The 14,602-nt window shown below is 33.8% G+C and overlaps 1 protein-coding gene across 1 annotated transcript in view; it reads right to left on the bottom strand.

Moving 5' to 3' along the window:
- Gabrg3 (gamma-aminobutyric acid type A receptor subunit gamma3) overlaps positions 1-14,602 on the bottom strand; it is a 581,387-nt gene that overhangs the window by 534,624 nt on the left and 32,161 nt on the right. Inside the window, exon 3 of the mRNA XM_021728962.3 lies at positions 59-126. Coding sequence (XP_021584637.2) covers positions 59-126 — 68 coding nt within the window. The remainder of the gene's footprint in view (positions 1-58; positions 127-14,602) is intronic.

The raw sequence follows: 14,602 nt of genomic DNA, 5'->3' as shown, positions 1-14,602 counted from the left end.
AGAATGTAAACTAAAAGGGGTGCTACAGTCATCAGATCAGAAAATAAAATCTTCTTACCATGTTTATTGATGACACAGGACCAATGCTGTTAACATAAATGTCAACATCAATTACGGTCGGTTTTACTGTGGAGAAAACACACATATGTTAATACTTTATGCTAGAAAGAAGAAGAGAGCACAATTCAATGCCCCAATGACTCATTCACTACTTACATCTCGAGGCTTGTTGGAAACATATGGGTGAATTTTTCTTTGGTATCTGTCTTGCATTTGCAATGCAAACCCTGCCTGTCTTACTTTTTGAAATTTTCAAGGAGAAAATCCTACTTGTATTTATTAAGTTCTAGGAAAATAAGACTTTATCCAATGCAAGTTGCTAGTGGAATGACTACAGATATTCTATAGCAGTACATAATTTTATAGCAAATATATGAGATAAAATATAAGACATTATATAAGTAATGTAATGTTAAAGCTTTGCTATAATACTAAATACTATCAGGAATGTACCAGTATTCAGGTTAGTTATCTATCACATGGCTGTCTAGCAAATTCCAAAGTAAAGTAACTCAAGACAATGTTCTAGTAAGTTCATTGCCAAAGAAAAATTTAAAAAAACATTGTTTATTGATATTATTATTATATAAAGACACACATATATCTCAGAGTTAAATTCTATAACTTAAAAATAAAGAAAATGTCAGTAAGTCAATTTCTCTTCCAAATCTTCCGTGCATTAACTTATGAGCATATAAATGTTATATGATCAGAAGATGTGATAGCTAATGTCGCACATCAGGGTTAAATCAGTTTGTTTGTCTAATGAAGAAACAGAACAACAATAACAAAAATAGTTTCCCCTTTCATGTCAGAAATCAAAATGAGTGAGTCCAGTAATGAGACTGCCAAGTCAGCAGACTTCTAAATCAGGGAGTTGATATCCTCTGAAAGGTAGGACATTCCCTTTCTCACCATTTAGTGACTAGCAAAGGAAAGGACAGAGGCAATTTCAGAATATTTCTGTCCAGAAGGAATATGAACAAGACTTAAGAAAATTTCCACATGGAGTTTCTATGGAAACAAGAGCAGTTGTATCTGCAATTATTTCAATGAGCCTTCTTCAATTTTGCTAAATATCTGATCATTCACAAATCGACTCTGCACTCCACTTTTCAGACTATGAGTAGCACCTCTGAGCTCTCTATCTCTTGTAAAATTGTGTATCCAATATAACTTGGGCAACAATTTTCATAATACACAAAATGGAACAATGATTCTGAATTTGAACAAACTCCTCAAACATCTGACAGCACAACGAAGTCATATTAGCTCTAAAAAGCTACCAGCATTTTTGGAAAGAACAACCCAACAAATGCTATGCACTACGTTCCTAGTGCCTGAATTTCATCAAAGCAGTATTCTACATTTTAGATTAAGCTTTACTAACAACTATGAGAATTAAGTATCATCTTTTTTCAACCTCACTAGATTCGATAAGTGTTCTGTCTGCAAACATTGCATAAACTTTATGTCATACAGAAGGCTGTAAAGTCAATCACTTGGGTACTTACCTTTTCAAGAGACATTTCTGGCAATTCTGCAATATTTACTACTCTTTAAATTTTCAGAGCTTTTTAATCTCATCACATTAATAGGACCTATAGATATAAAGCCTTAGGAACTTAAAGTAGAAAACAACAAATATATTAAGTACAATAAAGGTTTTAAGAGATAGAAATGTGGAGTAAACACACATGCACAAAACCTGAGGGAAGCTAATTGTTTTGGTACATCATCTCTTAAGCAGAATCATGCTAGCATGAATGAACTATTTACGAAAGTTGCTCTAACAACAGTACTCAGGAAAGAGACTGGCAGTTCAGGCTTTATAACTCAAAGACTCAAGATTCACCTCTGACAAATTACCTTTGACAAGGATGCATGGTCATCCAATGGGGAAATTAATCTTTTTAGCAAATGTGGTTGGGAAAACTAGATATCCATAAGCTAAAGAATAAAGTTGCATCCTTACCTTACGCCACATAGAAAAATAAACTGAAAATGGATTTAAGACCCAGATGTAAGACCCAAAACTACAAAAGTGTCAGAAGAAAGCACAGGGGAAAAGCTTTGTGACATTAGCCTTGGCAATAATTTCTTGCATTCAATACCAAAAGCTCTGGCAACAAAAGAAAAAATGGATGAATTTGACTCCATCAAAATTAAATCTTTTGTGCAAAAAAGGCACAGCAGAGTAAAAAGGCCACCCAGAAAATGTTTAAAATATTTGCAAATCATATATTTGACAAGGGTTACAATTCAGTTCAGAAAGAACTTCTACAATTCAATATTAAATGTGCAAGGAATGTAAATAGACATCTCCAACAAGGAGATAAATGAATGACCAATAATCACATAAAAGAATGATGAACAACTTTAGTCACTAAGAGAATATAAACAGAAAACAGGAGATACCATTTTTATGCTTTATGAAGGTTACTATTAAAAATAAAACAAAAAAATCAGAAAATAACATGTGTTGGCAAGGATGTAGAGAAATTGAAATCCTTGTGCACTGGTACTAAAAAGCAAGATAACACAGTCATGGTGGAAAACAGTACTGAGGTTCCTCAAAATTAAACAGAATTACCACGTGACCTAATAATCACACTTCTTGGTATTTATATAAAGGAATTAAAAGCAGGGATTCAAAACAGACATTGGTACACCTATGCTAACATCAGTGTGATTCACAGTAGCCAAAGGTTAAAAGCAATTCAAGTATTCATCAACAGATGAATAGATAAACAAAATGTGGAATACAATAGAATGTTGTTTAATCTTTAAAAGGAATTAAATGCTGGCACATGCTGCAACAGGAATAAGCATTGTGGATTTGATTTTGAGTAAATAATACTAATTACAAAAGGACAAATACTGCCTGAGTCCATTTATATGAGTTATCTGGAGTAGTCAAATTCACAGAGACAGAAAGTAGAATGGTAGTTGGCAGAGGCAGTAGAGAGGGGGATGGATACAGATTTTGAGATGGGTACAGAGTTTTAATTTTTCAAGATAAAAAGAGCTCTGGATGTGGATGGTGGTGAAGGCTGCACAACACTGTGAGTGTGGTTAACATCACTGAACTGTGCACTTAAAAATGGTTAAAATGTGGCTCAATTGTAGAGTATTTGCCTTGCATTCATACTGCCCTGAGTTCAAGCCCCAGTAACACACACACACACACACACACACAAATGGTTAAGAAGGTAAATTTTATGTTTTGTATATTTTACCACAACAACAATTTTCAAATGCTAAATCCTAGAGTAAGAAGAAGGATAAAGAATTGCACAGAGGTAGAAAATCTACGAATGGCAATGAGAAAGAACAATTCTCCCAGAGGAAAGAAAAAGTAGACTATTTTCAGTGTTCTGACTTTTGTGGGGCTGTCCAAAGGATTGATTTCTGTGTGGTTTGAGCTAAAGTGCTAAAAGAAACAAGCTAACAGGTTGGTGAACTCTGAGAACAAAGTCAAGGATGGCTTGGTTTCAACACCAGAGTCTGTAGAACTATAGACAGATATTAAGGAGTGCTCCAGTACATCAGTTTGTTATAACACCAAAGAAGCTGCAGTACTGCAGAGATATATTAGCGAAAGCTTCTGAGTAGGAATCAAGACACTTCTTCAATTACTTTAAATGAAAAAGTTCAGAGAGGACACATCTAAAGGAAAGGCTTGAGAGGTCTCCAGAACCTCTGGCCACTCTCATTGATGAAAGTCCTTTCTGTACAAAACTAGACCACAAAAAAAAAAAAAAAAACTAAGAAAGGTGGCTGATTTTTCAAATACCAAAGTCCCACAAAAGATAACAAGGCATATATAAATAAAGGAAAATATGACACAGTCAAAAAGATAAATTAAATCTCCAAATCTGACCCTAAAAGGGATCTATGAATTACCAGACAAAAACTCAAAAATACTGTCACAAGGATGACCAATTATATTTTTAAAAGCACAACACTAAATGAAATCAGTGAAATAATGCATGAACAAAATTAAAATATCATTAAAAAGCTGAGAAGAGAGAGCAAACAACAACTACAGCTATAGAATACAAAATTAATTAATTGAAAAATTCATTAGTGGGATTCAACAGCAGACAACCAAGCAGAAGAAATCAGCAACTTCAAAAATAGTACTTTGAAATTATCAAGACAGAAGAATAAAAATAAAAAGATAATAAAGAAAAAGGGCCAGAGGCAGAATCACACACCTGTAATCCCAGTAGTCGGCAGGCTGAGGCAGGAGGATAACGAGCTCAAAGCTACCCTCAACAATGGCAAGGCACTAAGCAACTCAGTGAGATTCTGTTTCTAAATAAAATACAAAATAGGGCTAAGGATGTTGCTCAGGGGTTAGTGCTCCTGAGATCAATCCCTGGTAACCCCCCTCCCAAAAAAAAGAAAAAGAAAAAAAAGATAAAAAGATAAATGAACAGAGCCTACAGACTTATGTACACCACTTTGGGAGTTCCAGAAGAGGAAGAAAAATAAAAAGGTACATGGAGAACTCTTTGAAGAAAATATGTCTAAAAACTTTCGAAGTCTGAGGACAAAAACTGACATACCAACCAAGGAGATAGAAGAATTTTCAATAAAAATCAATCTAAAGAGACGTACATGGAAATACACAATAAGCAAACTGTCAAAAGCCATAGACAAACAGAATCTTGAATGAAGAGACTTGCCATGTACAAGGATTAATTGTCATTAGAATTCTAAGTTGTCAAAAGAACAAATTAAATCTCTAAATCTGACCCTAAAAGGGATCTATGAATTACCAGACAAAAAATCAAAAATACTATCACAAGGATGACCAATTATATTTTTAAGAGCACACCACGAAATGAAATCAGGAAAATGATGCATGAACAAAATAAAAATTACAAATGGAACATTCTCCAACTTTGCAAGCTAGAAGAGAGTTAAAGGACAAAATTGAAGTGCTGAAAGAAAAAAATATAATGTCAATCAAGAATACTATATCCAATAAAAATTGTCCTTCAAAAATTAGGGGTAAAGCAAAATATTCCAAGATAAACAAATGCTAATGAAGCTATCACCACTAGATGTGCTCTATAAGTAATGCTGAAGGGAATCCTACAAGTCAAAGCCAAAGGATGAAAAAAGCAATATGAAAATTAAGACTTGCTTGTAAAGGTTAATATACAGAAAAATACAGAATCCTGTAATTTTGTAACATATGTGCACAAATCACCTTTAAATCTAGTATAGAATTTAAATACAAAAGCATCAAAATAATAACAAACAGATGTTAATTAATATAATGTACAAAGAGATAATTGTATCATCAATACTATAATGGGTAGGGAATAATTTTAAAGGAGTAGAGTTTTTATAATTTTAAGATATTTTATGTAAGTACAATGATAACCACAAAGAAATAAAAATGAGAAGAGAATCACAATATATTACTCAAACAAATCAGTGAAATAAAACAATAGGGCAGCAAGAAAGGAAAGGAGAGAAAGCTATAAACATGTAATGGGAGGAGTAAACAAAATAACAATAGAAATTCCTCCCTTATTAGAAAAGTCATAGATTGGCTGAATGCAGGAAAAAGAAAAATCCAACTAATTATGATCTACAGAAGACGCACACCTTAGATACACACATAAGGTCAAAGTTAAACAATGTTTAAAAGATCCGTGCAAATGGGCATAGGAATCTAACAAGAGCAAGAATAACTATACTTCTATCAGACAAAAAAGACTTGAAGACAAAACTGTCATTAAAAAAAAAGAAGAAATTATACAATGGTAATGCATATAATTCATCAGGAAGACATAATAAGAATAAATACAAATGCACCTGTATTAGACAGTTTACATATATATAAAGCAACATCAACTGAACTGAAGGGAGCAATAGGAAGTAACACAATAAATGTAGGACAGTCAAGACACCACTGTCACATGTTAAAAAAATGACTAAACAGAAGATAGACAAGGTAAAAGAGAACTCAAACACTAGAGACCAACTGGACTGAATAACCATACACAAAACACTATGCTTGACAAAAACAGAATATACATACTCTTAATTACAAATGAAACATTCTCCAAGATAGACTACATAGTAAGCCACAAAACAAGCCTTCACAAATAAAGAAGCAAAATAATGCAAAGTACCTCCTCCAACAACAAAGGAATGAAACTAGAAATCAATAACAGAAACAAGAAAATTGATAAATACAAGAAAATTAAACAACTCCCTCTTAAACAACTAATGGCTCAAGAGAAATGACAATGAAATTTAGAAAATAGCTCATGACAATGAAAAAGAAAGAGCGACATACCAAAACTAGTAGAATATTGTGAAATCAGTAATCTCCTTTAGGATATTAAAGCAATAAATGCTTACATTTTAAAAAAAAAAAGAGCAAAGATCTCAAATCAACAACTTGACTTTACATCTCAAGGATCTAGACACAGAAAAAAAAACAAGAAAATTTAATTAAAAGAAGGATATAGTAAAGATGAGACAGAAATCAATGAAACAAACAATTAAAAAAATAGAAAGGATCCAAGATGGCAAAGTAAAGGAAATACCATTTCTGGCTGCTCTGTGCATGAATCCAAGAAAGCAGTCAGGCAGCTTTTTTCTTTCTCTCACTTTCTTGTCTTTTTTTCTTTCCTTTTTATTTTTCTTCTCCCTCTCTCCCTCTTTCAACCTCCTAATTTTGACTATTTTTACTTCTTGTAATTTTCTAAATACATATATGTGTTTGTTTTTATGCATCCTCCTGTCCTCCCACATACTTGTCTACCCTGAATTACCTCCTGTCTATTCCCTGCTACTAAAGCTCTTCATTAGAGTTCTCCTCCAAATTTCCTAAGTTGTATTAACCCCATCCCCTCACATCTTTCCCCCTTAACATAACATATATGCTCGACCCCCAGCACTCTGTCCACCACCAGAAACTGTACACCTTTTATGAAACTACTGATTATATTTTAAATAATATTTGAATCCAACTTTTCTATTGAGACTAACTATAAATGTCTTAATAACATAATTTGCTCATATGTGATGTATTGTTGATATTGGGAACCGTCAACATTGTCCTTCCCCACAAAGGAAGGATCCTGGAACTATACAAGAGCACTACAAATCTATAGGGTAAAAACGATAACACACCAGTCCCACAGAGCTGGAAAGAAATGCGAGCAACATGAAAAGACAAGGGAAGAAAGTACCACAAACAATTCAAGACAACACATCATTAGAAGAATTAACAGCTACAGCAGAAAAAATAACAGGTACAGATTACAGGATATACATGAATCAGATGTTTTAGAATCTCAAAGAAGAATTGAGATATAAATACACTTTGACAATGAGCTACATGAACAAATCCAAGAAGCAAAATATTACCTTTACAGAGGGATAGAGGTTATACCAAAAAAAAGAAATCCTTGAAATGAAAGAAATAATAAACCAAATTAAAAATTCAAATGAGAGTATCACCAGCAGAGTAGACCACTTACACTTAGAAGACAGGACATCAGACAACAATGATAAAGTATAACATCTTGAAAAAAATGTAGACAGCACAGCGAAAATGATAAGAAACCATGAGCAGAACATCCAAGAATTATGGGATAGCATAAAAAGACCAAATTTAAGAGTTACTGGGATAGAAGAAGGCATACAGGTCAAAACCAAAGGAATGAGCAATCAGTTCAATGAACTAATATCAGAAAGCTTTCCAGACAAGAAGAATGAAACGGAAATCCAAACCCAAGAAGCCTACAGTGGAAAATCACAAGAGATCCACAACAAGACACATTATAATGAAAATGCCCAACATACAGAATAAGGAGAAAATTTTAAAAGCCACAAGAGAAAGAAATCCGATTACATATAGGGGTTAACCCATTAGGATAATGGTAGGTTTTTCAACACAGACCCTGAAAGCTAGACGATTCTGGGACAACATATTTCAAACTCTGAAAGATAATGGGTTCCAACCAAGAATACTGTATCCTACAAAACTAAGCTTCATATTTGAAGATGAAATAAAAACCTTCCACGATAAACAAAAGTTAAAAGAATTTACAGCTAGAAAACCAGCACTAAAAAACATCCTTGGCAAAATATTTCATGAAGAAGAAATGAAAAACAATGATAAAAACCAGCAGAGGGAGGTAGTACACTAAAAGAAAAACTAATCAAAGAGGAAAACCAAGTCAAGTTAAATAACAAAAATAAACAAATATGGCTGGAAACAGAAACCATGTCTCAATAGTAACCCTATATTTTAATGGCTTAAACTCACCAATCAAAAGATATAGGCTAGCATATTGGATTTTAAAAAAGATCCAACAATATGCTGCCTACAGCAGACTCATTTGATAGGAAAAGACACACAGGGACTGAAGGTGAGAGGTTGGGAAACATCATATCACTCATATGGACTGTGGAAACAAGCAGGGGTTTCCATCCTCATATCAAATAAAGTAGACTTCAAGCCAAAGTTAATCAAAAGGGATAAAGATGGACATTACATACTGCTCAAGGGAACTATATGCCAACAAGACATAACAATCATAAATATATATATTCCCCAAACAATGGTGCAGCTATGTTCATCAAACAAACTCTTCTCAAGTCCAAGAGTCAAATTGACCAAAACACAATAATCTTGGGTGACTTTAACATCCCTCTCTCACCACTGAACAGATTTTTCAAACAAAAGTTGAATAAAGAAACTATAGAGCTCAATAACACAATTAATAACTTAGACTTAACTGACATATATAGAATATATCAACCAGCATCAAGCAGATACACTTTTTTCTCAGCAGCACAAGGATCCTTCTCAAAAATAGACCTTATACTATGCCACAGGGCAACTCTTAGCAATACAAAGGAGTAGAGATACTCCTCACACATGTCTCATCAATAGTAATTCATCACCACGCATTTTATCAGATCATAATGGAATGAAATTGGAAAGCAACAACAAAATAAAGAATAAAAAATTCTGCATCACATGGAGACTGAACAGTATGCTGTTGAATCAACAATGGATTACAGAAGACATTAAGGAGATTAAAAAATTCTTAGAGGTAAATGAGAACACAGACACAACATATCAAACTCTCTGGGACACTATAAAAACAGTACTAAGAGGAAAATTCATTGCATGGAGTTTATTCCTTAAAAAAAGAAAAAGTCAACAAACAAATGACCTCACATTACATCTCAAAGCCCTAGAAAAAGAAGACCAAATCAGCAGCAAAAGCAGTAGAAGGCAAGAAATAATTAAAATCAGAGCTGAATCAATGAAATCGAAAAAAAGGCAACTGAGAAAACTAAAAGTTGCTTCTTTGAAAAAATAAATAAAATTGACAGACCCTGAGCCATGCTAACGAAGAGAAGGAGAGAGAGAACACAAATTACCAGCATATGTGATGAAAAAGGCAGTATCACAACAGACACTACAGAAATACAGAAGATAATTAGAAATTATTTTGAAATCTTTTACTCTAATAAAATTGAAGACAGTGAAGGCATTCATAAATTTCTTAAGTCATATGATCTGTCCAGATTGAGTCAAGAAGATATACACAACTTTAAACAAAGCAATATCAAGTGAGGAAATAGAAGAAGCCATCAAAAGACTACCAACCAAGAAAAGCCCAGGATTAGATGGATACACAGCTGAGTTTTACAAGACCTTTAAAGAATAACTAATATCAATACTCTTCAATTTATTTCAGGAAATAGAAAAAGAGGGAGTACTTCCAAACTCATTCTATGAGGCCAATATCACCCTGATTCCAAAACCAGGCAAAGACTCATCGAAGAAAGAAAATTTCAGACCAATATCTCTAATGAACATAGATGCAAAAATCCTCAATAAAATTCTGGAAAATCAAATACAAAAACATATCAAAAAGATTGTGCATCATGATCAAGTGGGATTCATCCCAGGGATGCAAGGTTGGTTCAACATATGGAAATCAATAAATGTAATTCATCACATCAATAGACTTAAAGATAAGAATCATATGATTATCTCCATAGATGCAGAAAAAGTATTTGACAAAATACAGCACCCCTTTATGTTCAAAACACTAGAAAAACTAGGGAAAATAGGAACATATCTCAATATTGTAAAGATGATCTACGCTAAGCATCAGGCGAACATTAGTCTAAACAAGTAAAATTAAAGGCATTCCCTCCAAAATCTGGAACAAGTCGGGGATGCCCTCTTTCACCACTTTTATTCAATATAGTTCTTGAAACACTGGCCAGAGCAATTACAAAGATGAAAGAAATTAAAGGAATAAGTATAGGAAAAGAAGAATTTAAACTAGCACAGTTTGCTCTTGATATGGTTCTATACCTAGAAGACCCAAAAAATTCCACCAAAAAACTTCTAGAACTAATAAAGGAATTCAGCAAAGTAGCAGGATATAAAATGAACACCCATAAATCAAAGGCATTTCTGTATATCAGTGACAAGTCCTCTGAAAAGGAAATGAGGAAATATTCACAATATCCTCCATTCACAATATCCTCAAAAAAAATAAATAAGATACTTGGGAATCAACTTAACAAAAGAGGTGAAAGATCTATACAATGAAAACTACAGAACCCTAAAGAAAGAAACCAAGTTAGACTTTAAAAGATGAAAATATCTACCTTGCTCATGGATAGGCAGAATTAATATTATCAAAATGACCATACTACCAAAATCACTATACAGATTTAATGCAATTCTGATCAAAATCCCAATAGCATTCCTCATAGAAATAGAAAAAGCAATCATGAAAAACATCTGGAAAAATAAGAGACCCAGAATAGCTAAAGCAATTCTAAGCAAGAAGAGGGAAGCAGGTAGCTTCACTATACCACAACTTACAGGGCAATAGTAGCAAAAACAGCATGATATTGGCACCAAAACAGGCCAACAGACCAATGGTACAGAATAGAGGACACAGAGACTAACCCACAAAATTATAATTATATTATATTGGACAAAGGTGCCAAAAACATACACTGGCGAAAAGATAGCATCATCAACAAATGATTCTGGGAAAACTGGAAATCCATATGCAACAAAATGAAATTGAACCCCTATCTCTTACCATGCACAAAATTTAACTCAAAATGGATCAAGGACCTAGGAATTAAACCAGAGACTCTGCGTCTAATAGAAGATAAAGTAGTCCCTAATCTTCATCATGTGGGATTAGGCCTCAACTTTCTTAATAAGACTCCTATAGCACAAGAATTAAAAACAAGAATCAATAAATGGGATGAATTCAAACTAAAAAGTTTTTTTCTCAGCAAAAGAAACAATCTGTGAGGTGAACAGAGAGCCTACATCCTGGGAGCAAATTTTTACCCGTCACACATCAGATGCAGCAATAATCTCTAGGGTATATAAAGAACTCAAGAAGCTAAGCACCAAAAAAAACAAATAACCAAATCAATAAATGGGCCAAGGACCTGAACAGACACTTCTCAGAAGAGGATATACAATCAATCAACAAATATATGAAAAAATGCTCATCATCTCTAGCATTCAGAGAAATGCAAATCAAAACTACTCTAAGATATCATCTTACTCCAGTCAGAATGGCAGCTATTATGAAGACAAACAACAAATGTTTGCGAGAATGTGGGGTAAATGGTACACTCATACATTCCTGGTGGGACTGCAAAATGGTGCAGCCAATTTGGAAAGCAGAATGAACATTCCTTGGAAATCTGGGAATGGACCACCATTTGACCCACTATTCCTCTTCTTGGACTATACCCAAAGGACTTAAAAACAGCATACTACAGGGACATAGCCTCATCAGTGTTTATAGCAGCATAATTCACAATAGCTAAACTGTGGAACCAACCTAGATGTCCTTCAGTGGATGAATGGATAAAAAAAATGTGGCATTTATATACAATGGAATATTACTCAGCATTAAAAAAGAATTAAATCATGGCATTTTCAGGTAAATGGATGGCATTGGAGAAGATAATGCTAAGTGAAGTCAGCCAATCCCCAAAAAACAAATGCTAAATGTTTTCTCTCATATAAGGGTGACTCATAGTGGGATAAGGAGGAAGAGCATGGGTGGATTAGATTAATTCTAGAGAGGGAAGAGGGGTGGGAGGGAAATGGAGAGGGAAGGGGATTAGCAAGGATGGTGGAATGTGATGGTCATCATTATACAAAGTACATGTATGAAGGCTTGAGTTGGGTGTTAACATACTTTATATACAAACAGAGATATGATAGTACTTTGTTGCATTACAATTCTTAATACACATATATACTACAATTTTTTCATATCTCTGTATATAATGTGTATTAAGAATTGTAATGCAACAAAGTACACCTATAACAGCATAAATTGACATGAACATACTTTATATAGAGAAATATGAGAAATTGTGCACTATATGTGTAAAAAGGATTGTAATGCATTCCACTGTTGTCATGTATTTAAAAAAATGGAACAGAAAGATTAGAAGAGCCTGGGTCCCTGATGGATGTATTGAACAGTTTATTTAGGCCTGGATTGCCTACCTTTGTATGGCTCATTTTGTAAGAAAAAGAAACCCCTATTTGTTTAAGTCAAAACACACACACACACACACACACACACACACACACACTCACACACAGGCTGATTCATAGTGGGGTAGGGATGGGGAGCATGGGATAAATAGATAAACTCTGGATAGGGCAGAGGAGTGGGAGGGGAAGGGAGGGGACATGGGGTTATTAATGATGGTGGAATGTGATGATCATTATTATCCAAAGTACAGGTATGAAGACATGAACGGGTGTGAATATACTATGTATACAAACAGAGATATGAAAAACTGTGCTCTATATGTATAATAAGAATTGTAATACATTCCACAGTCACATATAAATTTTAAAAAAGGAAAAATAGAGAAAAAAATCAGTAAAACCAGAGCTGGTTTTTTGTAAAGATCAACAAAATTTACAAGTCCTTAGCTAAACTAATTAATAAAAAAAGAATGAAGACTCAAGTACCTAAAATTTAAAATCAAATGAGATATTGCAACTGATGTCACAAAAATAAAAAGGTTTATGAGAGTATTGTGAACAATTATATGTGAACACATTTAATAACCTAGACAAAATGTATAAATCCCTAGAAACATACAACCAACCGAGAGTGAATCATCATGAAATTTAAAAAAAAAAAATCTTAACAGACCCATAATTAGCAAGGAGATTGAATCAGTAATAAAAACCTCCAATATAGAAGAGCTTAACACCAGATGGCTTCACTGGTGATTTCCACCAAACATTTAAGGAAGAATTAACACTAATCCTCCTCAAACTCTTCCAAAAATTAAAAATAGGGAACATTTCCAAACTCCTTCTATGAGGCCAGCATTGCCTGATACCAAAGCCAAAAACACTACAGGAAAGAAAATGATAGGCCAATATCCCTGCGGAATTTCAATGAAAAATCCACCCAACAAAATACTAGAAAACAGAATTAGCACATGAAAATCAAAATACACCATAACAAAGTGGAATTTATTCCTAGAATGCAAAAACTGTTCAAGATACAATAATCAATCAATAAAATACACCACATTTAAAAAGAAAGAAGGAAAGCATAATCTCAATCGACTCAGAGAAAGCATTTTACAAGATCCAACATCTTTCATAATTAAAAACCCCTGATAAACTGGGATTAGAAGAAAAGTACACCAACATAATAAAGATGTATGTAACAAGCCCATAGCTAACAGAAAGTTCACAGAAAACATAATCAAAAATGTAGAAAACTTAACATTACACACACAAAAAAAATCTATTAAAACTAATAGAAAAATTCAGTGAGGTTTCAGGATATAAAATAAATGCTCAAAAACCAGTTGCGTTTTAGCCAGGTGCAATGGTGCACACCTGTAATCCCAGTGGCTTGGGAGGCAGGCTGAGACAGGAGGATCAAAAGTTCAAAGCCAGACTTAGCAAGCCCAGGTTCTAAGCAACTCAGTGAGACCCTGAATCTAAATAAAATACCAAAATAGGGCTGAGGATGTGCTCAGTGGTTGAATGCCTTTGAGTTCAATCCTCGGTACCCACCCACCCCCCCCCACCAAAAAAATAAAAATGGATCAAAGGCCTAAATGTAGTACCTAAAACTAAAAAATTTCTAGAAGGACATATAGGGGGAAACTTCATGATCTTGTATTTGGCAATGATTTGTTGACTATAACAGCAAAATCCCAGGTAATAAAGCAAAACATAGACAAAAGGACTACAAAAGTTCTTCCCAGCACAATAGCCAAGAGGAAGAAGGACACTTCAGTAGATTAAAGCATGGATAAGATAAAACATGGCATAGCTATATGATGGAACATTATTCAGCCTTCAAAAAAGAAGGAAATTCTGTCACATGCTACAACATTAGGATATTGTGCTAAGTGAAATAAGCCAGTCACAAAAAGGAGAACTACTGGGTAATTCTACTCATAAGAAATATCTAAAGTAGAAAAAAAAATC

The sequence above is a fragment of the Ictidomys tridecemlineatus genome, chromosome 5 (genome assembly GCF_052094955.1).
Source record: "Ictidomys tridecemlineatus isolate mIctTri1 chromosome 5, mIctTri1.hap1, whole genome shotgun sequence".
Classification (NCBI taxonomy): domain Eukaryota; kingdom Metazoa; phylum Chordata; class Mammalia; order Rodentia; family Sciuridae; genus Ictidomys; species Ictidomys tridecemlineatus.
Note: the sequence above shows the minus strand (reverse complement) of the source record. Positions and strands in the feature narration are given on the sequence as shown.